General features: G+C 47.9%; 4 protein-coding genes and 1 non-coding gene across 5 annotated transcripts; 3 read left to right on the top strand and 2 right to left on the bottom strand.

Moving 5' to 3' along the window:
• Positions 1 to 636: 636 nt before the first annotated feature.
• Positions 637 to 1,266, top strand: AKAW2_50506A (uncharacterized protein; the record flags this gene model as incomplete). The annotated part of the gene is made up of 1 exon (XM_041690332.1): positions 637 to 1,266. One exon carries the CDS (start codon positions 637 to 639, stop codon positions 1,264 to 1,266), a length of 630 nt encoding a protein of 209 aa, XP_041543927.1.
• A 257-nt stretch (positions 1,267 to 1,523) lies between these two features.
• Positions 1,524 to 2,233, bottom strand: AKAW2_50505S (uncharacterized protein; the record flags this gene model as incomplete). Its single annotated transcript, XM_041690331.1, has 2 exons — positions 1,524 to 2,030; positions 2,105 to 2,233. The coding sequence occupies 2 exons, from the start codon at positions 2,231 to 2,233 to the stop codon at positions 1,524 to 1,526; spliced, it is 636 nt and encodes a 211-aa protein (XP_041543926.1).
• Positions 2,234 to 19,863: 17,630 nt separating this feature from the next.
• AKAW2_t50004A lies at positions 19,864 to 19,969 on the top strand. Its single transcript has one exon. It is a non-coding gene; the product is annotated as a tRNA-Gly (tRNA).
• Positions 19,970 to 22,043: 2,074 nt separating this feature from the next.
• AKAW2_50504A (uncharacterized protein) lies at positions 22,044 to 23,265 on the top strand (the record flags this gene model as incomplete). Its single annotated transcript, XM_041690330.1, has 3 exons — positions 22,044 to 22,135; positions 22,199 to 22,812; positions 22,877 to 23,265. 3 exons carry the CDS (start codon positions 22,044 to 22,046, stop codon positions 23,263 to 23,265), a joined length of 1,095 nt encoding a protein of 364 aa, XP_041543925.1.
• Positions 23,266 to 23,971: 706 nt separating this feature from the next.
• AKAW2_50503S (interferon alpha-inducible IFI6/IFI27 family protein) lies at positions 23,972 to 24,496 on the bottom strand (the record flags this gene model as incomplete). The annotated part of the gene is made up of 2 exons (XM_041690329.1): positions 23,972 to 24,036; positions 24,088 to 24,496. 2 exons carry the CDS (start codon positions 24,494 to 24,496, stop codon positions 23,972 to 23,974), a joined length of 474 nt encoding a protein of 157 aa, XP_041543924.1.
• Positions 24,497 to 27,658: the final 3,162 nt, after the last annotated feature.

Raw genomic sequence — 27,658 nt, 5'->3', positions numbered from 1 at the left:
CAACCAACTGCGAGCGGAGGTCGATCGCCTCCAACATAAGGTCACAGAGGTCTCCGACATATCCGAAGGCTGGAAAATGAGATGCACGCAACTAGAAAAGGGTCTTCTCAGGGAGCAAGGAATAGTATGCAGCTTGGAAGAAGCATTAAGCGATCTTCAACGCCACGTACAAGAAGCCGTTTAGTCGTCGAGGCAGCGTCGATTTCGCCAGGTCAACTGTGAAGACACTGCTTTGGCTCCACGGAGGTTGATCGGAAGTGAATGAGATATTGGGTTTCTTCGGCAAAGTAAAAGTGACCAGCCAATTACTGTTGCAACTACCAAGCAGTGGTGCGGGGGCACATTTCGTTCTTGCAGGTTTCCGCCCCTTGTTGTCTGCCACTTGTTAGTTAGATAACCGTCCGCAGAAAGGTGCCATAACAATCCAGTAAAGAGCTCCCTGTACTTGTGGACTGACCCGCATATTTTGTTTCCTGGGCATGGCCTTCAACGAGACTATCAGCCGTGGCACTCCAGTCGTGGTTATATAAAGACCACGCCGCTGCTTGAGAGTGTAGATATACACAGCAGCCCTTAGCCCAGTACCACATCGCCCTACAAAAGCAATTCCAGTCAGAAACCAGGAGCATTAATAGCATGGCTACTTGGAGAGAAGAACGCACAGTGAACAGGACTCTTGTAGTCAACAGTGCGAACGAGGGTGACCCCAACTTTGGCCACCGTGGTCTTCCACCGCAGAACTCAGAAGACAACGACGTTCCTCCTACCCAAAGCACGAGCCTAGCAGTGCCATGCGAGGCGACTATAGCCGTATCACTGCCAATACTTAAAGAGATCGATCTACAGCCCTGTGGTCAGCCCAATGTTGGTGGCCGCAAGAGTGTCTTAGAAAGCGGCGGCCTACCTCTTGAACCAGACCATTTCCACATGGAGATGCTCCGGCTACTTTCGTTGTATCCGGCGGACACGTCCAGATACCGACGCTTTCGGCGCAATGTGCACCGCAAAGGTGCCGTATTGGCCCGGCATCAATTGAGAATCATGCGCCGTTGCGTCAGTGAGGCACTGAAAGCGTCAGATGAATCAATCAACGGTATAGAATTTATGCGCTCGGTAGTACGACGTCATCCATATTATGGCCAGACTACGGTCGATGCAGGCCTCCTGAGACAGCTGATTCCTGGATTACTACGATGCCTCGCCCAGCTTAATCGCTCAGGCCTACTGAACATTGCGACAACGGTCATTAGACACTGGGTCACCTAGAAGGATCTATCAGAGTTATCGCTGAGTGACAATGACTATGTAATGTCACTGCCGTCAGGCTGTGTCATTCATGTCGTTGTGGACAACATCACGAAATGTAAAAGAACATAGAGGGTCTACAATCCTCGATACCAGCCCTGGCGTTTTTGTGCACGTCGTTCATGGGTGCTATGTACCTAACTATTTCGATTCAGTATCACTTTGCATTGATGCATATCATTCGCCATCCTCGTCCACTGCATACCTAACCACCACCTCTAATGAGAAGCGCTGGTACCTTGGTCCTCCTGGACATGCACCACGGGTACAATGACCGCCACTTTCTCCTGCTCCTGCGTCGGTCCGTCCGCACCGCTCGCTGCGGATGCTTCCGTCATCTTGAAATTCTCACACGTTTCAACCACGTCAATCACACCGTCCCTCAATTTTTGGATCGCGTCCCGAAAGTGGCACAAGCGGGCTTCCTCATCCCGGCAGCGACGGTGCAACTGGGTGTTTTCGTCGACGAGGCGGCCGTGGGCGACCTGCAACTGACCGTTTTCCTTCTCAAGGCGCGAGCACTTGGCATGCTGCGCGACGTACGATTCCCAGAGGCGCCGGAAGAGGGCCACCAGCCGCGCGGCTTGCTCTGCAAGGACCGGGTTCTGATCATCCAGCCGCTGCAGCTCGCGAGTCAGGGGCCGGAATGCCTCGGCGGCCAGGCCAATGGAAGCGACCTTCTCATCTTTCGACAGCGCTTCCTTGGGAAGTGGCGGTGCCATGGCCTAGGAGGTGTCAGCTCATGCCGGAATCTCGAAAACTGTATACTGCATGCTTGGTACAACAAGAAGGAAAGTACCTTCGACGGCTGCTGGGATGGTTCAACAGCCTTGGACGTCTTGTCGTTGTCACGGTGTCCCGGGCCTGGTCCTGCCCAGTCCTCGCGCTTGCGCTTGACCGGCCGTCCCCGATCATTGAAGTCACTCATGTCGTTTGGTTATGCTTTTGCAGGAATGGAAGAGTGGCCGTGGATGCTTCTGGTCCCCGAACTCGTTGCGGTGGCTCCTTTTATACGGCGAGTACTATGGTGCCAGACTTGTTCAAATCCGTCTCACGTTCAAGTAATCGCATCTGGAAAGCTTGCCTGGCCTGGCCTTAATTTCGAGGTTTTACTCACTATCCTCTAGAAACCCTCTTTGGGGATTTCAATCGTGAGACAAGTTTCTGGTTTGCCGTGTTCTGGTGATGATGGTTTTACCCACAACCCCACAGCACAGCGACGGTCAAGTCAGAAGCGGGCAGTTGGCTCCACGGCTGGTGGACATAACGACCACAAAAGGCTTGGTCATTGACCTGGCCGCAGATGTCTTATGGAGAATGCTAACAAGATTGGGTCTTGCGCGTTCCCCAAGATCCTTGTTCTAACCATGCCATGCGTTATTGATGTCTCTGCATGGTTCAAAATGGGTCAGCGCGAGGGTATTTCCGAACTTTGAGGGCTAAAGCTGGCTGGTTCGCAAGATTTCACGCACCAAAAGTCACAGCTCGCCAGCCCTGTGGCCATGACCGGGCCTTGATGCTTACCTTAGTAACCGGGTAGAAATGGATCATCTCATACAGTCTCAAGGAAATGGACTTTTTCATTGTCTAATCGATAAGTATCGGCCACCGAGGTCACGTACGTCAAAAAATAGAAGAAACCACACAATTATATCCAACATTGCCGCTATTGTGGTCTCAACTGATAAGCTCAAATGCTGTAACAACACAGACTATCATAGCTGAAAGCAGCATGACTACTCATAATAGTATGTGATATAACCCAGAGAGTGCAGAGTCGGGCAATTCCATTGCTGCGAGCACAACCGCCTGGCCATCTAGATGGCAGTATCCACCAAGACAAAACACAGCGACAACTTTCTCTGTTCTCCAACGGACAGGTTCTGAATGACTGAGTTATTCCATCTTGAGTACACGGTACCAGCCTGTATGTTGCCACCGCTCTGTTTACCATGACTGCTGGTTCTGGTCAACCATTGCATGGAGACGTGCCGCGGTTTCCCACCCTAAGACGGAACATTGACACTTTTGTTTTGTCCTTATCCATCCGTAGAGTAATCCGGAAGATCATGTTCATTCTTTACCCCCATGCCAAGGGCAGTGTTGCCAGGACGACAAATAGCGCAATCATACAAGACCTGTGTCAACGCCTCAGAGCGGGGAAGATGCGAGAATCAAACAAGAAAAACCCACTACGGGGCTTATACCCCTGAATAGCGAGCAAGAAAACCTAAGTGGTAGAGCTGGAACTAAGAAAGCCCCAACAAACCTTATTTGAGCTGCCGGTCACCGTTGCCGAGGCATTCCTGCTCATTAGACCCGGGTCAGTGAGCCAGGGAAATCACCCACCCGACACAATGCCATCTCATTCGTCCACACTAAAGGGCGGAGATGAATTTGCATTCTCGTTGAGGGTCGCTCTCTTCTTTAGTCTGAGGGCAAAGCGAGGGCCCAATCAGAAGGCCTGGTGCAGAGTAATGAAATTCAAGGTTAAGTGGTGCTGGGTGATCTGAATCTGTTTCATTGAGTTACAATTCTTTGTTTCAAACAGTCTAGAAGATCAGAAGCTCCCCAAGGGTTTTTGAAACATTTGACATTCTTGCACACGATACGAAATATGACGTCATGGGCAACAAATAGCGGTTGGGTACAGGCAGAGGTGCTGTAGAAACTGGAATGTCTGACGAAAGAAGGAACAGACAATCATATTACTCTGTTGGACCACGGTTGCCCGATAGTTTCCAAGTGGCAAAGCCCACTTGCGCAGACATGCAACCCGTTTTCCAAGTATTTCGGTGTACTTGAAACGCCTACTGACCAGCGGCGCGGTCCCACGAATCGCACACATCTTCGCCTTACCCATGCCCACGCCGCATTTTTTTTCCCAGTCGGCCCCACCTTTGATTGAGGCCCTGATGTCTTGGGGCCGAAACCCTGAGAGGGCATGGTCATTTCTGGACGTAGGGTCGGGCTTTGCTCTTCGTATATGGTCACCATATGCCCCTGAGCATTTAGTAAGAGGGAGCAAGCGCACAGATGGCCAGATACCCCACCCGGCACTTAACGACTCTCGAAGTTCTTCTGGACCACATGATGGTCCTTAACTTGAATCTGGCGAGGCTAGATGCTAGTGCTGCACGGTTGGTCTTGCCGGCCGACCGGAGCGCTTGGAGATATAAGGCTGGCGTCTCCCAGTCCTGTTTACTCCAGGACCAGGCTTCTTGTCCTCACACACTGGAATGCGCCAGCGCAACAGTGTGCACCTTCACAGGAATGGCGGGCCTGTGTCGTACGATCTCCTCTGGAGATATCCCCTGACAGGAGTGGTGGGCCTGTTTAGTATCATTCTCTCCGGAGATATCCCCTTCATGGCCATCGGCCCCATGTTGCATCACCTGTGCCCTGGACCGTTCCCAGATGAACAGGTTCGTTTGTCTGTAGGACCCCGTTCTGAGACACCCCAGCTATGAGCAGCCACCTCTACGCGGTGCTGGGGACTAGTACTTGCCAGAGTATATCCACTCATGACGCAAGGAAGCCAAGATCTGCTCGCGCCATGCCGTCGGTTCTTACCAGCATCGGTGCCATATCGTGCATCACAGGCAGAATGGAGGCCCGTATGGAACGGAGGTCCGTATCCGTCAATGCCCGCTGCTAGTCATGTACAGTAGTTAGCTTCATTTTAGTGGTACAGTTGATGATGATGATGATGATTCATACGCTGGCCCCTCGCCTAAGGCGATATGCAGGATCCACTATCTGCACTCTCTATATACAACTTTGGATGTGAACTATTACTTTCCTGACGAACTTGGAGCCTCGTCACGGCCTGTGTGGGCCAGTGCCTGGGGTTGTGTTTTGCCGCCCTCGTGGCGCGCGACTTCGAAATCTCTGCGATGCCTCCGCGAAGTCCAGGACCGCCCCAAGGACGCTGCAGTCTGGCGGGACATCTTGTAGCCTACCTTCCCTACCTTGACCTGCTCCTCCTAGCATATCCAATATGTTATTTAAGGCTCCTTTAATCTTTTGCCGTAGTGTTTGACGTATTGCGCTAAGCCGTGGGCAGTCGATAAGTACGTGCACCACCGTCTCCGTGGCCCCACACTCGCACTGCTCATCTTCCCGGAAGCCGCGTTGTTTGCCATATGTTGCCAGCCATGAATGGCCTGTGCGGAGCTGCGTAAGCAGGTATGCTCGGTTCCGAGGAAGCGAGCCATATAGACGACGAGACCTGCTGGATGGCAGGCCTCGGTCGATGCGGCGCAGGTGCCCTCCATTTTTCGAGGTTCTCCATTCTTGTTCCCACTCTTGGTAGATCTTTCTGCGTATGTATCCTTTCTCCCGTGAGAGAAGATGTTTGAAGGGGTGCTTCTTATCTATGCCCACTGCGTCCTTGGCTAGCCGGTCGGCCGCCTCGTTTCCAGGGTCCCCGCAGTGACCCGGCACCCATTGCAGTCGCAGTGGAATTCCTCGGGCTTTCAGCTCGCCAGCTGAGTGGTGAATAGCCTGGATGATGCACTGGCCTGATTTATTCCATGAGTTTTTGATTACCTGCAGGGCAGACATGCTATCGCTGAGAATTGTTGCCGGCTCATGATTTGTTTCCGCGCTCCTTTGGTTTCTCTGTGCTAGCTGGAATACTAATCCAATGGCATAGTAAATTGCCATGAGCTCAGCTGTATAGACCGACCAGTATTCCATCGAGCCGATACTGATTTGTCGAGATTTTAGGACCTGTAGATTGCAGTCAAGAGCTACTGCTGCTGCACCCAGTTGATTCTGCTTTTCTGAGGCATCTGAGAAGACTGTGATGCTGGTTGCTGATTTTTGTCTCGCCAGGGCTCGGGCCTGCGCTTTCTCTCGGTCGGGTTTGATATCAACCTTGACAAAGGGTTGCGCCCGCCACGGTGCTAATGGTCTTGGGTCAATAGTCTCAAGGGCCTGTAGGCGCCTCAAGTCCATGGTTCGCATTGTCTCTGCTAGTGGAAAACGTGCTATACTGTAGATGTGCGTGCTGCGTTCCATGGCTCGTTTCATGATTCCTTGTACTGGATGATTGTCCGGCAGGGTGCTGAACCGGGCTGCTGTGGTCTGTGCTCGCAGCTTCAGGCGCAGGCGGGTGGGCAGCATGTGAGACTCGACTTCCAGGGCGTCGGTGGAGACTGTTCGGAAGGCAGAGAGAATGCGAATAAGTGCTGTACGTTGCAGTGTTTCAAAGAGTCGCAGGTGTGTTTTACTGCGTAGCGGATCATGCCATACAGTTGATGCATAGTCTATCGTGGGTGTGACGCACGCTTGGTAGAGCTGGTGCATTTGCTCTGGTTGAAGGTGTCGGAGCCCGCTCAGGGTGATAATTCTTTTGGTTGCCTGCTTAACCGCGTGTTGTACATGTTCTTTCCATCGCATCTCTGTGTCGAAGATGACCCCCAGGAGTTTGGCCGTGTCCGCTGGTTTGATCACTTTACCGTTCATAGTTATCTCGCCCTTGCCCTGGGCTGGTTTGCGACGTGTGAGGTGAATCAGCTCGGTTTTCTCGGCTGTAAACGACGCGCCGGTCCTCCGTGTCCACTGTTCGATCCGCGGGATGTCCTCTTCCTGGATTTTTTGGATATTCTCCTCTACCGAGGGACTGGTTCGCCAGCGAAAGTAATCGTCAATAAATGCTGACGCCCCGTCGTTGCTGTCAACCGATTGATCCACCAGATCTGAATTATAGAATCCAAATAAGATAGGTGAGAGTGGGGAACCCTGAGCTAGCCCTGTATTTTCCAGAGGGGTATTGTCTGATTTGAAGTTATCAAGTATTATGCTGGCTGATCGGCTTGCCATAAAGCTAGAGATCCACTGTTGAGTCTTTGACGGTATCCCCTTCGCCCGCAGACGCGCGTCGAGAGTGGTCTTGCTGACCCTGTTAAAGGCACCTTTTAGGTCAAATACAATCAATGTTACTACTCTGGATTATATCCATGCTCGATCAACCGCGTTCGCGAGCACCAGCAGGGCTTGCTCGGTGTTCCGTCCCGGCCTGCCTCTGAATTGAGTGTCAGGAAGCAGCTTGTATTTCTCTGCCTAATACAAGAGTCTTCAGGCCATGACGGCTTCTAGCAGCTTTCCCAGTGTATTGAGCAGGGAGATCGGACGGTACACCCCCGGCACGGAGTAATCCGGCTTGCCGGGTTTGCGGAGGATGATGATACGCGCCTGTTTCTATTCTCTCGGGTAGTATCCCAGATCCACTGATCTTGTAAAGATTGTGGTAATAGTGCCCTTCAGGAATGTCCAGAGATGTTTCCAGACCAGGGTCGGGATTCTGTCTCGGTCCGGGGCTGTAGTCTCCTTTGCGACTCGGAGTGATTGGTAGATCTCCTCCTCGGTGATCGGCTTCCATGGCAATTCTTCAGCCGGGCTGACTTCTTCAGTTTCCGGTTCGGATATCTTTGGGAAGAAGGTTTCAAGAAATGCTTCCGCCTTGCGTTGGTTATCCGTGATTTTCTCAGTACCTACTTGGATCGCCGGGATGTTCATATAGGCGTCTCGCGGATGCATGTAGGTGGCTGCTTTCCATATCTGGTCTTTGCCTGCTTTGTCCAGGAACTCTTTCCAGTGGGTTGCTTTTGCTTTTTCTACAGTTTTTGTCTACTTTCTTCTCTTCTCGCGCATTATCTCAAACATGGACTTTGTATTTGGGTGGTCTGATTTCCAGGTAGTATATCTCTCTTGCCACTTTCTTCGGGCTTGGTTGGCTTCTACTTGCTGGGTCTTGAGTTCGGGAGTGAACCAGTGTTTTGAGTATGGGCATGGTGCCTGTACTGGTACGTGTCGGTCCAGAGTTGCTGTTGTAGTTTGAATCAGGTTTTCAACCACATGGTCTAGATCTCTGTTTGTCTGGATTCTCGGGTACTGGTTTATTTCCCTCAGTATGGTTTGGCTTACGCGAGACCAGTCTGCACGGCTGTAGGCTCGTTTTGGCTTGGGCTTTTTCGCTTGTTCCGGGTGGAGACTCCATTCGGAGTATGTTCTTCTATGGTCTGATCTATAATTGTTGTGGTATAGTTGGCACTTGACCAGCCTGTTCATGTTGTTAGTTAGTGTAAGGTCTAAAACTGATGTAGTGCCCGGTTTGTTGAGTGCTCAGAATGTTGTTTTGCCGGGGCCTAGGTACTATTGCAGCTCCAAGTTGTGGAAGAAGTTGATCAGTTCGTCCGCATGTGCTGCGAAGCGGTGATGTACTTCGCGGTGGCTCTATGCTGGGTGGTGGTGATTGAAATCTCCCGTCAGAATTAATTTAACGGCGCGATTGCCTGGTTCTGTGTTTTGTTGGATGGTTTGATGGATTTTTGTTAGGATATTGTGGGCGCTGCTTGCTTCAACGGCTTTGTGTATTTTGATAGGTGGAATGTATATTAAGAATACCAGATACTGAAGCTCTGGTGTCCAGGTCTTGATGGTTATTATATCTTGGTGGTTGCAGTGGACCTGATGATGGGAAGCTGTAGAGATTCTCCGGTTAACATAGATGAGGTTGCGCGGTCGAGCTTCGGTGTTGGGCTCATTGGTGTGTGTAGGTCGGTATAGCCGCCATGTACTGTGGTTGACATGGGTGTTGTATGCTGTTTTGGGGGGTTTCTGGATTAGGAGTATATCCAGGTTCTGGCTGTGGTGGTTGTTGATGAGGTCCTCCATTCCTGCTCTAGATTTCATTGCGTTCCACTGTAAGATATGGAGGTTTACTGTTATTGGGATGACTGAGGATTGCATGGTGCCTGGTATTCCTGGTTGCTTGTTGGGTGTTCTTTATTGCAGTCCGCACACCTAGGTCTTATGCCAGGGAAGTAGTAGTGTTGATTGTGTGGACCTGCGCAGTATCCGCATTTGATCTGTCTTTTATATGACCATGCTAGGTGGCTGAATTGCTGGCAGCGGCGGCACTGTTTTCTTTCTACCTGGTAGGCCTCCATACTCCCGATGAACCTCTGTCCTACCAGCAGTCTGTTGTTGATGATCCATTCAGCCGCCTCGGGTGTGTCCAGCCAGATTCCTATGGATGCTGATTTGCCTAGTGGTCTGTCTTTCTTCTTTAGCTATGTAATGTCCTTGATCTGGAACTTCTTGTCCTCGAGGTTGTTCTTGGTCGTGATCTTTCTGATTCCTTGTCTCTTTTCGGCGTCCAGGTTGAAGTCCTCGGTCGGGACCCGGTGGACCACGATCCCAAACCGTGGTTTGACTACTTTAGTATTGTTCCCCAACTTGTCTAACTACTCGGTGTTGTTCCGAGCGGTCTCTGCGGACTGTGTATCCCGGAATCAGATAATATAGCCGGTTTTGGTGGTATTAATCCCAGTAACTTGGATCTCTTTGGTAGTCTCTGCGTTTAGGAGGGCAGTGCGGATATGAGTGTTTGCTGCTTTTGTTGGCAGGGCTCTCGAGAATCGGTTATTGTTGACGTCCTGGTCTAGGGTTGGTGTGGTGTTGATTTGGACACAGTTGGGTTTCTTTCTGGGGCGTGGGACTGTCTTCTTGGGGTCTGGCAACGGGTGGCCTGCGGCTACTTCCGCCCATGATTTATTCAGGGGGGTGTTGGCCGGTTGCGCTTCCAGTCTGGCCCGGAGGGTTTGAATTTTTTCTTGCAGCTTCTTGTTTTGAATACGGAGAAGCTGTTGTTCTGTTTTTAGTGTTTGTATTTCAGTTCTTGTTGATTTGATAGTCTCTGTCTGGTGTTTAAGTGTCTTGTTAAAGCTGGTGAAAAACTGCCGGATGTTCTGGTTTGTCACTTGTCCACTATTTTCTCCGCCGGTTGTAAATTCAGGGTTTGTGATTGGCTTATTTTCCTCGTCGAGGCCGCGCCTGCGGTGTTTTCTTGCTGCTGGGATCCTTGGGCGAAAGTTATAGTTACTGAAAATTATTGCTGTTTCCTATGAATTTGTGGGATGGGGTTCGGTAACTCCTGCAGGCAGGATTACTATCAGGCCGGGCTTAGTTTCTGCTCGGCACACAATGACAGCTGCCACAACAACACAATTGTCTGTGATAGTTTAATATTCAATTCCTATCTGTGTCTTTATCAAGAAATGGAGGGGTAATAAAACCAAATCTTATATATTATATTGAATAAGAGACCATGCTAAATTTTCTACAATATTATTTTTACTGTTTTATTATATAGGTCAGCAGGGGCTGTTTTTCCGTCGCTGGTGTAAGGTGGAGGTAGTGCTGATGTCTTTGAAGTTATATATCCAGCTTAGACTAGCTTGAGAACCAGCTATTTTCACCTATGCTTCTAGGCCTCTTCGTAATCTCTTAAATTATTGAGATCTGTTTTATTAATCAAAGTCATATGCTGTTTACTAGAGACTAATACTAGTCTATCACATAAGCCATATATTTGTAAAAGATGTCTTCAACGTGTGAACAAGTCACAAATATAATTAATACTACTTTCACTTATTTACTACTTCTACTGAAGTCGTATACGCGGATGATTCGCCTTTTGCTAAATGAGGATGAGGATGCCTTGATCCAGTGTGAGTTTTTTAAATATAATTTATTACAACCAGGTGAGGAGCATCTTTATGAGGTGTTGTTCTATATTTGGGGAAGTCCAGTCAGATCTTGATTAATCATTCTTGATGGCTATATGCTCCCTGTGACTGAAAGTCTTTATACTGTATTATTGTATCTCCGAAGGAAGCAGCTGGAAAGAATACTTTAGATTAATGTGATAAGTATAAATCAGAATAATGACAGTGAGAAGAGTAAGCAGATCCTACTTATGCAGATAATCTATGTATAAGTCAGATATGTTATTATCTGGTTGGAGAAGGACCAGGAATACGGGGATAGAGTACTTTATTAATTTAGTCTTCTCGGTAGACAGAAGAAGATTTCTGAGCAAGTAGAAGAAAAGATTGTGAGAAATGTGAAAAATTATTACAGTAAGACTAGTTTCACTGTATCTGGGTAAGATAATTTTACTAATTAGAAAGTGAGGATGCTATTAACCTGTCTAAGGTACTGTAAGAAGTAAGGGTTACTCAGTCTATTTTTATTATGTGTGGCACTGTTCAGATTAACGGATATATTTTTTGTAAGAATCTAGATAATTTAGAATCTTCTTCTATATTCATGGCTAGAATAAGCCCGGTCTCTTTTCTGATAAAAGGAGTATCTTTCCGGTCTTATAACATTTACCATTTCAGTGCTACACTTTTGATTGGTGAATTTATCAGCATATACTGCAGTCACAATGCTACAATATAATATGACAAAATCTATGTACTGTTAGGCTTGAGTGCAGACAGAGACAGTACTGCCTTGGCCCTGGATTATAAGCTTACTTGGTATGAAATCTTCAAGCAAGTCATGCAGCATGTCTTTCCCAAGTGTTCTGTGATGATATGGCGGGGGTCAGAAACAGCTATCATCAAAGATAAAAAATAGATTTTAGATTATATTTATTTAATCAGCAACTTCCTAAAGGACAGTTAATAAACTTTCAGAGTTGCTTATAATCAAATTTGCCAGAAGCTGGGATATCAAGATAAGTGGAATACTGAATAGAGCCTGTAAGTTTCTGGAGATTTACTTCAAGATAATAATATTATCTGTTTTCTCAAAGGCTTGTTACAGCTAAGTATACTCAGATTATATACTGATTACTACACTGTGGTAATACCAGTGGTGAAACTTAAGAAATAGATACAGAATATTAAGGATTATATAATGGTCAGTAAGAGTTATTCTAGATATGGTCTGTATAATTTGTTCTTAGATTGAAAGATATTTCTATTAGAAGATAAGATTGATTTGCAAAGCCTATCAAGGCTTATTGAAATTATACCAAACTATTAAAAAAAATATTGTGAATTTAAGCGAAGACTGAACCATACAAAATCTGTTTTAGTAGATGCTGCCATGCAGTTATCAGAGCTAGGGAATTCTGGAAAAGGAGCATTGGATAATATATTATATAAGGGTAGGGTGAAAAATGTGGATATTAATATTCTTCTCTCACAGAGTTATATTAAAGGCACTGATGATTTATTGGTTGTAATTAAGAGAGTGCTGTGGCAAAAGCATGAGTCTCTTAATACCTGGGAGAATGTGCTCACATTTACAGTACAGGATACTTAATCTAGTGGATTTATTATTACAAGCATTCTCCTGCAGCTTTTACAGGAGAAGCTACCAGTTTCTGAAGAGATGGTTAAGGCGGCGGCAGTAAATAAGAAGAAAGGATATTATATTATATATCTGCTTCTCGAGCATTGTGGAGACAAGCTATCAGTTTCTGAGAAGGTGGTCAAGGCGGCGGCAGTAAATAAGGAGAAAGAAGATATAATTATATAGCTGCTTCTCGAGTATCATGGGGACAAACTACCAGTTTCTGAAGAGGTGGTCAAGGCGGCGGCAGCAAATAAGAAAAAAGAATATAAGATTATACATCTACTTCTCAAGCATTGTGGGAACAAGCTACCAGTTTCTAAGGAGATAGTCAAGGTGGCGGCTGCAAACCGATTACAAACAGATCAGATCATGCAGCTGCTTCTCGAGCATTATGGAGACAAACTACCAGTTTCTGAAGAGGTAGTTAAGGCGGCGGCAGCAAATCAGGAGCCAGAAAATCAGAGAATACAGCCGCTTCTCAAGCATCATAGAAACAAGTTACCAGTCTCTGAAGAGATAGTCCAGGCAGCAGCAAATCAGTAGCAAGGTGTTCAGATTATGCAGCTACTACTCAAGCAACATAGAAACAAGCTACCAGTTTCTGAAAAGATAGTCAAGGCGGCGGCAGCAAATAAAAAAAAAAAGAATCAGATCATACAGCTACTTCTCAAGCATCACAGGGACAAGCTACCAGTTTCTGAAGAGGTAATTAAGGCGGCGGCAGCAAACCAGGAGCCAGAAGATCAGAGAATACAGCCGCTTCTCAAGCATCATAAGGACAAGTTACCAGTCTCTGAAGAGGTAGTCCAGGCGGCAGCGAATCGGTGGCAAGATATTCAGATTATACAGCTACTGCTCAAATAACATAGGGACAAGCTACCAGTTTCTGAAGAGGTAGTCAAGGCGGCGGCAGCTGAATAAGGAACAAGAAAATCAAATAATACAGCAGCTCCACAAGCCTACATAAAGATATGGCAGCAAGATTTTTTAAAAAGCTTCTAATTACATCTTTATACCTCATATATTCTACTCTCTTTGCAGTAGAAGGGCCTGGGATGGCTCGGGTTTATCTATAATTATAATTAGTTACGAAGAAATCTCCAGCACTTTTCGGGTGATTCCGCGAATATATCCGGATATTATAGGACTGTCTTTTACTAGTATAATATCACGTTGCTGTGGTGTCGCTTGATCCCAGGCAGCGCTATACCCCTATGTAATCTAGTTGCGGCAAGAATGCTAAGACTACCAAGACTGTAATAAATATACCTGTTATTAGTATATAGCAATTGATACATCAACATAAGGTGCTTACCACTGTTCTATATTAAGCTTAGCTTGGTTTCACATCAGAGTTACTAAAACAATCAAAGAGTATAAGTGGTGATTCCAGTATCCGGAAGAACTGTACAATATAGGTGACAAGAGGTACTAGTCAAGAACTGTACTAGTCAATGCTGTCGGCCGAAGAAGACTGTATAACTAAAAAAGTTGGTTGAATTGAATATTAAACTATCACAGACAATTGTGTTGTTGTGGCAGCTGTCATTGTGTGCCGAGCAGAAACTAAGCCCGGCCTGATAGTAATCCTGCCTGCAGGAGTTACCGAACCCCATCCCACAAATTCATAGGAAACAGCAATAATTTTCAGTAACTATAACTTTCGCCCAAGGATCCCAGCAGCAAGAAAACACCGCAGGCGCGGCCTCGACGAGGAAAATAAGCCAATCACAAACCCTGAATTTACAACCGGCGGAGAAAATAGTGGACAAGTGACAAACCAGAACATCCGGCAGTTTTTCACCAGCTTTAACAAGACACTTAAACACCAGACAGAGACTATCAAATCAACAAGAACTGAAATACAAACACTAAAAACAGAACAACAGCTTCTCCGTATTCAAAACAAGAAGCTGCAAGAAAAAATTCAAACCCTCCGGGCCAGACTGGAAGCGCAACCGGCCAACACCCCCCTGAATAAATCATGGGCGGAAGTAGCCGCAGGCCACCCGTTGCCAGACCCCAAGAAGACAGTCCCACGCCCCAGAAAGAAACCCAACTGTGTCCAAATCAACACCACACCAACCCTAGACCAGGACGTCAACAATAACCGATTCTCGAGAGCCCTGCCAACAAAAGCAGCAAACACTCATATCCGCACTGCCCTCCTAAACGCAGAGACTACCAAAGAGATCCAAGTTACTGGGATTAATACCACCAAAACCGGCTATATTATCTGATTCCGGGATACACAGTCCGCAGAGACCGCTCGGAACAACACCGAGTAGTTAGACAAGTTGGGGAACAATACTAAAGTAGTCAAACCACGGTTTGGGATCGTGGTCCACCGGGTCCCGACCGAGGACTTCAACCTGGACGCCGAAAAGAGACAAGGAATCAGAAAGATCACGACCAAGAACAACCTCGAGGACAAGAAGTTCCAGATCAAGGACATTACATAGCTAAAGAAGAAAGACAGACCACTAGGCAAATCAGCATCCATAGGAATCTGGCTGGACACACCCGAGGCGGCTGAATGGATCATCAACAACAGACTGCTGGTAGGACAGAGGTTCATCGGGAGTATGGAGGCCTACCAGGTAGAAAGAAAACAGTGCCGCCGCTGCCAGCAATTCAGCCACCTAGCATGGTCATATAAAAGACAGATCAAATGCGGATACTGCGCAGGTCCACACAATCAACACTACTACTTCCCTGGCATAAGACCTAGGTGTGCGGACTGCAATAAAGAACACCCAACAAGCAACCAGGAATACCAGGCACCATGCAATCCTCAGTCATCCCAATAACAGTAAACCTCCATATCTTACAGTGGAACGCAATGAAATCTAGAGCAGGAATGGAGGACCTCATCAACAACCACCACAGCCAGAACCTGGATATACTCCTAATCCAGAAACCCCCCAAAACAGCATACAACACCCATGTCAACCACAGTACATGGCGGCTATACCGACCTACACACACCAATGAGCCCAACACCGAAGCTCGACCGCGCAACCTCATCTATGTTAACCGGAGAATCTCTACAGCTTCCCATCATCAGGTCCACTGCAACCACCAAGATATAATAACCATCAAGACCTGGACACCAGAGCTTCAGTATCTGGTATTCTTAATATACATTCCACCTATCAAAATACACAAAGCCGTTGAAGCAAGCAGCGCCCACAATATCCTAACAAAAATCCATCAAACCATCCAACAAAACACAGAACCAGGCAATCGCGCCGTTAAATTAATTCTGACGGGAGATTTCAATCACCACCACCCAGCATAGAGCCACCGCGAAGTACATCACCGCTTCGCAGCACATGCGGACGAACTGATCAACTTCTTCCACAACTTGGAGCTGCAATAGTACCTAGGCCCCGGCAAAACAACATTCTGAGCACTCAACAAACCGGGCACTACATCAGTTTTAGACCTTACACTAACTAACAACATGAACAGGCTGGTCAAGTGCCAACTATACCACAACAATTATAGATCAGACCATAGAAGAACATACTCCGAATGGAGTCTCCACCCGGAACAAGCGAAAAAGCCCAAGCCAAAACGAGCCTACAGCCGTGCAGACTGGTCTCGCGTAAGCCAAACCATACTGAGGGAAATAAACCAGTACCCGAGAATCCAGACAAACAGAGATCTAGACCATGTGGTTGAAAACCTGATTCAAACTACAACAGCAACTCTGGACCGACACGTACCAGTACAGGCACCATGCCCATACTCAAAACACTGGTTCACTCCCGAACTCAAGACCCAGCAAGTAGAAGCCAACCAAGCCCGAAGAAAGTGGCAAGAGAGATATACTACCTGGAAATCAGACCACCCAAATACAAAGTCCATGTTTGAGATAATGCGCGAGAAGAGAAGAAAGTAGACAAAAACTGTAGAAAAAGCAAAAGCAACCCACTGGAAAGAGTTCCTGGACAAAGCAGGCAAAGACCAGATATGGAAAGCAGCCACCTACATGCATCCGCGAGACGCCTATATGAACATCCCGGCGATCCAAGTAGGTACTGAGAAAATCACGGATAACCAACGCAAGGCGGAAGCATTTCTTGAAACCTTCTTCCCAAAGATATCCGAACCGGAAACTGAAGAAGTCAGCCCGGCTGAAGAATTGCCATGGAAGCCGATCACCGAGGAGGAGATCTACCAATCACTCCGAGTCGCAAAGGAGACTACAGCCCCGGACCGAGACAGAATCCCGACCCTGGTCTGGAAACATCTCTGGACATTCCTGAAGGGCACTATTACCACAATCTTTACAAGATCAGTGGATCTGGGATACTACCCGAGAGAATAGAAACAGGCGCGTATCATCATCCTCCGCAAACCCGGCAAGCCGGATTACTCCGTGCCGGGGGTGTACCGTCCGATCTCCCTGCTCAATACACTGGGAAAGCTGCTAGAAGCCGTCATGGCCTGAAGACTCTTGTATTAGGCAGAGAAATACAAGCTGCTTCCTGACACTCAATTCAGAGGCAGGCCGGGACGGAACACCGAGCAAGCCCTGCTGGTGCTCGCGAACGCGGTTGATCGAGCATGGATATAATCCAGAGTAGTAACATTGATTGTATTTGACCTAAAAGGTGCCTTTAACAGGGTCAGCAAGACCACTCTCGACGCGCGTCTGCGGGCGAAGGGGATACCGTCAAAGACTCAACAGTGGATCTCTAGCTTTATGGCAAGCCGATCAGCCAGCATAATACTTGATAACTTCAAATCAGACAATACCCCTCTGGAAAATACAGGGCTAGCTCAGGGTTCCCCACTCTCACCTATCTTATTTGGATTCTATAATTCAGATCTGGTGGATCAATCGGTTGACAGCAACGACGGGGCGTCAGCATTTATTGACGATTACTTTCGCTGGCGAACCAGTCCCTCGGTAGAGGAGAATATCCAAAAAATCCAGGAAGAGGACATCCCGCGGATCGAACAGTGGACACGGAGGACCGGCGCGTCGTTTACAGCCGAGAAAACCGAGCTGATTCACCTCACACGTCGCAAACCAGCCCAGGGCAAGGGCGAGATAACTATGAACGGTAAAGTGATCAAACCAGCGGACACGGCCAAACTCCTGGGGGTCATCTTCGACACAGAGATGCGATGGAAAGAACATGTACAACACGCGGTTAAGCAGGCAACCAAAAGAATTATCACCCTGAGCGGGCTCCGACACCTTCAACCAGAGCAAATGCACCAGCTCTACCAAGCGTGCGTCACACCCACGATAGACTATGCATCAACTGTATGGCATGATCCGCTACGCAGTAAAACACACCTGCGACTCTTTGAAACACTGCAACGTACAGCACTTATTCGCATTCTCTCTGCCTTCCGAACAGTCTCCACCGACGCCCTGGAAGTCGAGTCTCACATGCTGCCCACCCGCCTGCGCCTGAAGCTGCGAGCACAGACCACAGCAGCCCGGTTCAGCACCCTGCCGGACAATCATCCAGTACAAGGAATCATGAAACGAGCCATGGAACGCAGCACGCACATCTACAGTATAGCACGTTTTCCACTAGCAGAGACAATGCGAACCATGGACTTGAGGCGCCTACAGGCCCTTGAGACTATTGACCCAAGACCATTAGCACCGTGGCGGGCGCAACCCTTTGTCAAGGTTGATATCAAACCCGACCGAGAGAAAGCGCAGGCCCGAGCCCTGGCGAGACAAAAATCAGCAACCAGCATCACAGTCTTCTCAGATGCCTCAGAAAAGCAGAATCAACTGGGTGCAGCAGCAGTAGCTCTTGACTGCAATCTACAGGTCCTAAAATCTCGACAAATCAGTATCGGCTCGATGGAATACTGGTCGGTCTATACAGCTGAGCTCATGGCAATTTACTATGCCATTGGATTAGTATTCCAGCTAGCACAGAGAAACCAAAGGAGCGCGGAAACAAATCATGAGCCGGCAACAATTCTCAGCGATAGCATGTCTGCCCTGCAGGTAATCAAAAACTCATGGAATAAATCAGGCCAGTGCATCATCCAGGCTATTCACCACTCAGCTGGCGAGCTGAAAGCCCGAGGAATTCCACTGCGACTGCAATGGGTGCCGGGTCACTGCGGGGACCCTGGAAACGAGGCGGCCGACCGGCTAGCCAAGGACGCAGTGGGCATAGATAAGAAGCACCCCTTCAAACATCTTCTCTCACGGGAGAAAGGATACATACGCAGAAAGATCTACCAAGAGTGGGAACAAGAATGGAGAACCTCGAAAAATGGAGGGCACCTGCGCCGCATCGACCGAGGCCTGCCATCCAGCAGGTCTCGTCGTCTATATGGCTCGCTTCCTCGGAACCGAGCATACCTGCTTACGCAGCTCCGCACAGGCCATTCATGGCTGGCAACATATGGCAAACAACGCGGCTTCCGGGAAGATGAGCAGTGCGAGTGTGGGGCCACGGAGACGGTGGTGCACGTACTTATCGACTGCCCACGGCTTAGCGCAATACGTCAAACACTACGGCAAAAGATTAAAGGAGCCTTAAATAACATATTGGATATGCTAGGAGGAGCAGGTCAAGGTAGGGAAGGTAGGCTACAAGATGTCCCGCCAGACTGCAGCGTCCTTGGGGCGGTCCTGGACTTCGCGGAGGCATCGCAGAGATTTCGAAGTCGCGCGCCACGAGGGCGGCAAAACACAACCCCAGGCACTGGCCCACACAGGCCGTGACGAGGCTCCAAGTTCGTCAGGAAAGTAATAGTTCACATCCAAAGTTGTATATAGAGAGTGCAGATAGTGGATCCTGCATATCGCCTTAGGCGAGGGGCCAGCGTATGAATCATCATCATCATCATCTTACTGTGCGGCCAGAATGTATCTTACGATATAGATACGCATCTGGCTCGAGATTGATATATATATGGACTAGCACATTTTCGTGTTGCTTTCTGAAGCGTGCTACGTGTCTTGGTTGCTTCAGCCAGGTTTTTTCCTAGTCCGTTCCCGACAGCACGAATCCATGGGAATGCATGTATCTACTGGATAAGGAGTTGTTAACTGCCCGAGCGCTGCCTTTATCGGCGCTTTCTGCCTGGCAAGTCCGCCTTGCTAGTAGCGTAACTAGCAGGGGTCTGTAACACTAGTAAAGCTGTTCTAATAATTCATATTGTTTTTGGATATCTAGACCCTTCTTCTCAATAAAAGAATCCAGAAATCTAGTAATACATGGGAGACGGGTATTGCGGCTGGTAAGAGTCTTGGACAGACAGTATCTTACACAAACCCATAATTTTGATGCGGCTCGCTCAATAAAATAACGCCGCTAGCGTCTTGGCAGTGAGATACAGAAACAGTAATGATTGTGTTTGTTGGTCAAGCCAATTTCGAGAGCTACCGCTTCCTTCGCCGGTAGGGGTGGCGTAGTGGTAAGCGCTCCGAGGCAACTTCCAAATATGCGGGATTGGTCACCTTGCTTTTTGGAGGTGGTGGGTTCGATTCCCATCGCCGGCACCACATTTACCACAACAATGGAATTCGTTCCCACCATAGTACCCAACCCTTCCCCTTATGGCAAGGTGGAGAGGAAGAGAAACAATCACAGGCCTCGGCGAGGCTCCAACTTCGTCAGGAAAGCAATAGTTTACAGCAAAGACATGTATTTAGAGAGATAGCTCCATAGTGGATACCTGCATATCGCCTAAGCGAGGGGTCAGCGTATGAATATACTACTACTACTACTCTGTAGCTTCCAGTGATTATGGGATGAGGTCTTTGAAAGCAAGTCTTGAAGACATGTTACAGACCAAGAAAAAACGTAACCAACGGGTTCGATCCGAGGGCACAGCTATCACGGTCTCAGTAGATGAGCGGTCGCTGAAAGAAAAGTTCTACAATTCTACTAATATCGGTTGGACACCAGTGGAAAAGCAGCTGCGTAAGTGGAGCAATCTACATCGTATTGGTAAGACACTCAGAGTCATTATTGCCTTCCATTATGGGTACGATGATAGTTCTTTACCTACATCAGGTAGGGTCGATAAGAGAGGCCCTGTGTCGGCAACTAGAAGAATGCTTGCTGAACGCGACGCGCAAATCCAGGCGGAAGAGGAGACCACTGGACGACCATCCACTTGGAACCTGGTCTATAGACGTATCCGATGCGATGTCCGCTGATGTCATCTAAACTCTAATTGGTGCTGGGAGGACCCTCTGGATAAGAAGCATTATAGGCTCAGGTCTTCGCATTTAGGCCGGCTAATTTCCTATGTCGATGGTGGTGGCAGTCTAGAGTGTCATGATGATGTCTTTGGTGATATCCGTCGAGATCTCTATATGGAAAACCAACATCGGGTAGAAAGAGCATCTAAAAGGGCTAAAAGCATACATGCAACGGAAGGGCAGTATTCTCCAATCAACATCAATGTCCTGCCAGCACAGTGTCCCTCTGCGATGACTACTTCTCCGTCTGGACCTGCCAATGAGCATCCTGTGATTCCCGGGCCACGGGAAGCAGCTGTGAGGGATTACTGTAGGTGGCTAGAGTCGCAGGCTACAGAAGAGGCATACAAAGCCGACTATGAAAAAGTGTGCAAAGTGACGCTAGAAAATCATCTAGATCTTGAACTAATCCTTGAGGATCCAGATCCCAGGTTCTTCATTGAGCAAGGGATCAAAAAGGGAACAGCCCTTCATTTTGTCCGTGACATTTATAAATGGGCCAAGTATATGGAAATAAACTCTTCTTGATTTTGGCTGTGGAGACTCCCAAGTTTTAATAGATTGTGTCCGTGGATTGAGTGACCCACGAAGGACACGCTGGCCCATACTGGTTGTGGTGTTCGATGTTTCAGTCAAGACAAATGCTTATTAAGCACGCACATTCGAATTTATAATTTGGAGAGCTGTGGGCGTACATTCCGCAAGTTAGAACAAACTCGTACAGTGACAGCAAATTGGAAAGAGGCAGGGAAAGTTGAGGAAGTTCTTGGCGTTGTTGGAAACGTACTTTCTGGCATCCTTTGTTCGCTGCTAACAAGTGCTGGCGTTGGCTGGCTCTATCCTATAAGGGAATAGTGGCTGATGATATATTTACCCCGCCTCAAGTATCTAGTTTCCCTTAATAGCCAATCAAAAGGTAAAAGATCCACTCCTGGGAGGAACTATCATGCATGTGACCGACAACCCTCGCATTTACCCAACTCCAACTCAATTTTCGACGAAAGATGAACGATATAGTCAACCATTCAAGACATAGGTTGAACAATGATGGATGAGGCTAGTATGAAAAGTACAAGAAGGGAGTTCAAGTACAACCCCAGAATAGTTATATGTACATTAGGTATATTTTTTAAAGCAGCAGCTAAATTTTCGTGATATACTGTATATTGTAGCACCACTGCATGCTTGGAGCCGGCAAGTGACTGGTGCACAAGCGAGACACGTCAGACCTGCATGCCCTTGCATTTCTCCTCTTTCAGGGATGTAGATTCAAATACATAGTCGATACATTCCCTTGGATTTCTAAACACTTGTTTCCTAGCGTTGCTAGTTATCTCTAATATCACTGCAACCAATCCACACGACAATGGCAAAAAAAGGCACCAAGAAGAAGAGTTTGAAAAAGGCCTTGGAGCCCCGGGAGTGCTCGGTGATTGATTACAACCAGCCAGAATCATCGTAAGGACTCATATAGCCAAGACGCATCATCTTCTGGATAACTAACTCCATATGACAATGTAGTCTATACGAACGTCCTGTTATAAAACTTCGCATCGGACAGAAGGAGTATTCTATATTGGAAGGTTACCTCAGTGATTACCCTCGGCTGCGAAGTAATGTCGGTTTTCATTCGCGGATTACGCTTTCAGATATCGACGAGGACATTGGACATACCTTTGTCCACTTCATATATACCAGGGAGTATGAAACTCTTAAACCTACTCCCAACCCGGGTATACATGATTTGCCAAGGGAATTTAGAAGGAGTGTCCAAGTCTATCGTGCGGCCATGGTCTATGAGATACATGGTCTAGAGGTACTTGCTAAGAAGTATATCCAAATTCTCGGCGAATCAATTCCCATTTTCGATGTACTAGAGGCCACCAGAATGATATTTTCAAAACTCCCAGATAATGGAATCTGGTTACGTGAATATATCTACACAAAGCTTAAGAAGGCGTTTGTGCTAGATGAAACGATATTCACATGTGGTGGGATTTACCAGGGATTTGCGGAGGACCGCCCTTTTGAGAAAGAGTTGATGAGGATGATGGCCGATATCTACTCTGACACCATATCCTCGCTTCGTTCTGAAGGCCAGAGAAGCCAACAAGAACAGATAATCCCACAGAAAGGTAAGTAACTCAAATACTGGAGATAGCTAATAGAGTGGTCCGCTGACTGACTGAGACCCTACAGTTGAGCCGTCAACTGAATATCCTGTTCCCGAAGAACAGCCATCTGAGCCAGAATGTCCCCTTGAGCCAGAATATCCCCCTGAGCCAGAATACCCCCCTGAGCCAGAATACCCTGTTCCCGAAGAACAGCCCCCTGAGCCAGAATATCCCCCTGAGCCAGAATATCCCCCTGAGCCAGAATACCCCCCTGAGCCAGATTACACTGTTTCCGAAGAACAGCCTTTCGGCAAGATGGTGTCTGGACCTAGTGTCTCTATCACAGAGCTCCCCGAGGACATTCGTCTATATATTAACTGGACAAACTTGGGAATAGAAGAAAGGAAGCGAAGAAAGAAAATTCTTAAGCAGAAAAACTTTCCAGTTCCACATCGTGATGGTACCTTTTCTTGAAGATTTGGTCTTTCAGCAGGGCTCCAATGAGCTGTTACTGTATTCAACATACAGTAAATAACACCCGATCATGTTGAGCGCTTCTCAAATATTCCTTTCCACTTGTTGGTTGTGACTATTGGACTATTAACTAGTCTCATCAGAGGTCAATCAGAAACCATTACATGTCATTTTAGCTAAACTTGAACGCTTAACGTAGAACATGGCATGTTTATCCATGCCCAGTCTCTACATAACCCGCAGTTGTAGCGCGGCGGGCAGCAAATTGCAATATAATCGTCTATCCTGTATATCTTAGTATGCCCAGATTGCGTTCCAAATCATATCACAGTAGAGTACGCAAAGCACATTAGAAGTTGCTCACATATTTAGATATATACAGCTGATTAAAAACCGGTGCAAATGTTTATAGTCTTCGACTTTCTTTGAAACCCTTATCACGAGATACACTAATCGTCTTTCATAAATTATCTGATGACCTCGGGTACAGGTTCCTATACTAAGTGGTAATGGGTGTCCAATGACTCAGCATATTCTACAGAGCCTGTACCAGCGCGTACAAGCGCGTGTTCCCACACTAGAATTTTCCCGAGCCAGCAGAGATCCTCCCAGAAAATCACGTTGGATCTCTCACACATGTACAGCAGTACATATGACACTTCTATTCAAGACATGTCGATCTCGAGAAATTTCGCGAATTCTGTGCCTAGCAAATCATCAACGTCAGGCATTTGTGGGTTGTTTGCCACGTCTTTGTTATCTTCAGCTGGTCTTTATTCATGTTAGCCTTGAGCAGCATACCGGTAGGCATTTATGTATTACCATAATATCCAGCTTCCTCAAAATGTTCGCTATCATGTTTCATCCATAGTCTTTTCTTTATATCAGTCCATTGTTTTCCAACTGCCACGGATCCCACCATCCCAATTCCAATGTTCGAAGCAGTTGTAAATGTCCCCGCAGCAGCGCCTCCCATTGCAGCTCCCTGTAGGGTGGCAAACAGACTCCCAGCTTGAACTACCCCGATTGAAGACTGCCATGCTGCAGCAAAAGAAGCCGCAACAGGCCCTGCAGCGCTGAAACCAACAGCACCTAATATTGCAGGGCCGGTGATCGGTGCTGTAGCGGGAGCAAGTCCGGTACCACTAGCGACTAAGGCGGTTGTATGTTCTCGAGCAACAGTTTGTCCATAATTAAAAATTGAGTTTGTTGCGTTTCTTAGGCGTTCCATGGTAAGCGTTCTAGTATCTCAAAATCTGGAGAAACGGTGTAGATAGGTGGACGGTTCGATTGATTTGCTATGCTTGATGAGGCTGAGATGAGGAGGTTGAGATGAGGAGGTTAAGATGACGAGGTCAAGATGATGAGGGTAGTATTCACAAGTGCGTCGCGATAAGAGTATGGGGCAGAGGTGGGCCAGCCAGCCCCCAGTTAAGAGTAAAAGCTTAAAGGTGTGCTTGAGAGCATCAGATGGTATCATGCCAAGATGGACTAGAGCAGAAATGGAAGAAGACCTGACGAATCAAAAGCAAGCGTGGCAGTGGCGAGTCTATATGATCACATTGTTTTTGTGTACCAGCCTCACACGGGCTTGTTATTCCTCCCTCTGTATCATATTATACGATCTTACAGTGATTATACGGCCAAAACATTACGCGGAATAAAGATATTTCGGGCCGGGCCAAATATAGTCTAGATCTAGCGCCCCAGAAAGAAATCAAGAGTATAAACATTTGCGTCATTTTTGCAACAACCTGTACACAATGGGCCCCCGGTGAGCACGCTGGGTAACTGTTGTCGTCAGACAGTTAGGACGATGGATTTCTACCTTCTCGTGGTGTCCGGTGTCAGTACCCTCTCGCTGCGTGGAGGGGAAGCCAAAAGAATCCAGGTGGTGCGGGTAGGGCCGAACCGCAGAGTTTTCCGTGGTAGCCGAGCCCGCCCAACCCACGAAAATCAGAGGAAAAGGGTTATGAAAACCATCCGACGACTGTCTACTCGATTCGTACTCGAGACCGACACTGGACTTGCTTTTCCAGCGGACGTGGTATCGCCTAGACAGGAGACAGGACACCTCTGAGCTTGAACGCTCTCTGAGATTGCGACACGCCCAGCAGAAGTCTTGAGAACACAATTCGAATATGCGTGGAGCGGCGAGGGGGAATAGAACCAGTTAAGCAGTGGATGACACGAGTCTGGGGAATGGGTGCCAACAGTTCTGGTTACAAGACCCTCGTTAAGGCTCTGCCACGGGCAGTCTTGATCGGAAATGCTGACCGTCTACTTCCCTAGGGGCGTGCGACCCAGCGACGAACCTCACTGAACTCGTTAAGGCGTAGCTACGGGTGCTCGGGAGGTCTGCAAAACTGGGGACACAACCTTGGTTAGTGGAGGATGGTCGAAGTATCGCGCAGGGCTACTGGAGATGCTTCTAGGCCACCTCTGCAGGACACGGTCGGCTAGCCGGGAGAGATCTCGGCTAGTAACGCGAAGGAGGGAAACATTCCCTGTGGGGCGTGGCACATAATGGCAGTGACGGACAAGTAGAAAGAACTTGACGAGACTGTCTATGTGGCCCGAGAGGACGGACGCGCGTGTCGGTGTGCAAAGAGACGGAAATCAGCTACCTCACTCGCACTGGGGACCTGAAGTCGAACGGCTAAAGTGGTGACGTCCTAGTGGGGAGGGGTCTACCCTTCTTCGCTATCTCACTCGCACTGAGAACCTGCGGCTGATTGACTGAAGTGAAGCTGCTCTAGCTGAAATGCCGGTGATGCATGCTTAAGGAGCAAACCTGGAGACACCTGGGGTGAGAGGTTTTGGCCGGGGCCTCAATATCTGGAAGACGCTCATCGAGAGTTGAGTGGACTGAAAACCGGGGCAGTGGCCTGAACAAGCAGGCCTGTCGAAGCTGCTTTACACTAGCTGCAAGGACTCGTTAAGGCTTGGCCACGGGCAGCCTTGGCTGTGTAGATATGTCTCCTGGCCTACAACAACCACCTTGTGCCACAGATGGTAGACGCGCTTCAACTGCCGAGGATAGGATGTTGAACACTTGAAGAAGCGCCTTCAAGCCAGTCTATTAACAAATTTACTAACCCACAGGGATTCCTACGATAGTGACAGCTGAGAGGACATATACTGAAAGGATCTATGTATGGGCTCGAAGGAGATACCGCAGATGTACATCAGAATTCGTGTTGATAGGTTAGTGATAGTTGCCCTTTCGGCTGAGCCGCCGGGCGTTAATGAATAGTGTGTGTGTGTGTGTGTGTGTGTGTGTGTGTGTGTGTACAGTACAAGAATGTTTGACATTGAAATCTCCGTATAATCCGGGAAAAAGTATCTTTGTAGTGCACTAAAAGAATAGATATGTATGTTTAGATGGTTAAGGTTACCCAGAGGCGGCAGTTACCCACACCGGCGAGAAAGCTTCGTAAATTGGATCCTCACACGATTTCTTTGCGCTCTTTGGCCGTTAGCGCCGGTACTCATTAGGGTCCTTTCCCACACGGACATTTTCCCCTAGGGCCTTTTTTCCCTCAGGGCCTTCTTTCCCTCGGCTTTTGCGGGGCTTATTCATCGGCCCGTTAGGAAGATATAGACATGCCACGTGACTGTGCGTATATCTTATCACGTATTGAATTTCTCATCGTTTCCGAGCCCGAGTTGCTTGGTGTATGTCGCCAGCCATGAGTGGCTGGGTGGAGACCGACCAGGTCGTCGGCCTAGCATGGATGCCAGTTAGCGGTCCTACGCCTGTGCCGGTCGTGCGACCAGTGTCCTGGGACCATACAGATCGGGCGCATCGGAACAGAGGGCTGGTGTTGTTGAAATAAGTGATAGTGAGGTTGACTCGTGTTGATTGACTTGAGGAGAGTTATCTTTTACAGGGGCGGGATGCCTCATATATATATCCGTTCCCAATCCCTGCCATAAGGTTCAGCCACCATAATATTCAACACAGCCACCCGTGATACTCAACAGTGACTTAGTACCAGGTACGCCAGACCCTGTGCGCCCGACCCACATATTCTTAGGACGCTGGTCGCGCGACCGGCACAGGCGTAGAACCACCAACTGGCGTCCATGCCAGGCCAAAGACCTCGTCAGTCGTCCATCCCAATTCGTACGACCTAATCGGCCTGAAGAACATGCGCTCTGAGACCACTCTGATGATACATGGTGCGCGTTGGCCATGTTCCGCTTATTGAGTATATGATGATAATCAATATTGTTCCGAGAGCACAGATATTGGTACCGGACATGGCAAGATATTCTAAGGGCGTGCCAAAGGTGCATTTTCTATAAACACACTCGGGTCTGTTGAACACGGCCCATCACAGGGAAGTATTTTTGCTGTAGAAGAGCATATATACACTCAGAGGGGACT

The sequence above is a fragment of the Aspergillus luchuensis genome, chromosome 5 (genome assembly GCF_016861625.1).
Source record: "Aspergillus luchuensis IFO 4308 DNA, chromosome 5, nearly complete sequence".
Taxonomy (NCBI): domain Eukaryota; kingdom Fungi; phylum Ascomycota; class Eurotiomycetes; order Eurotiales; family Aspergillaceae; genus Aspergillus; species Aspergillus luchuensis.
The sequence above is the reverse complement of the archived record's forward strand: the minus strand, read 5'-3'. Positions and strand labels throughout refer to the sequence as shown.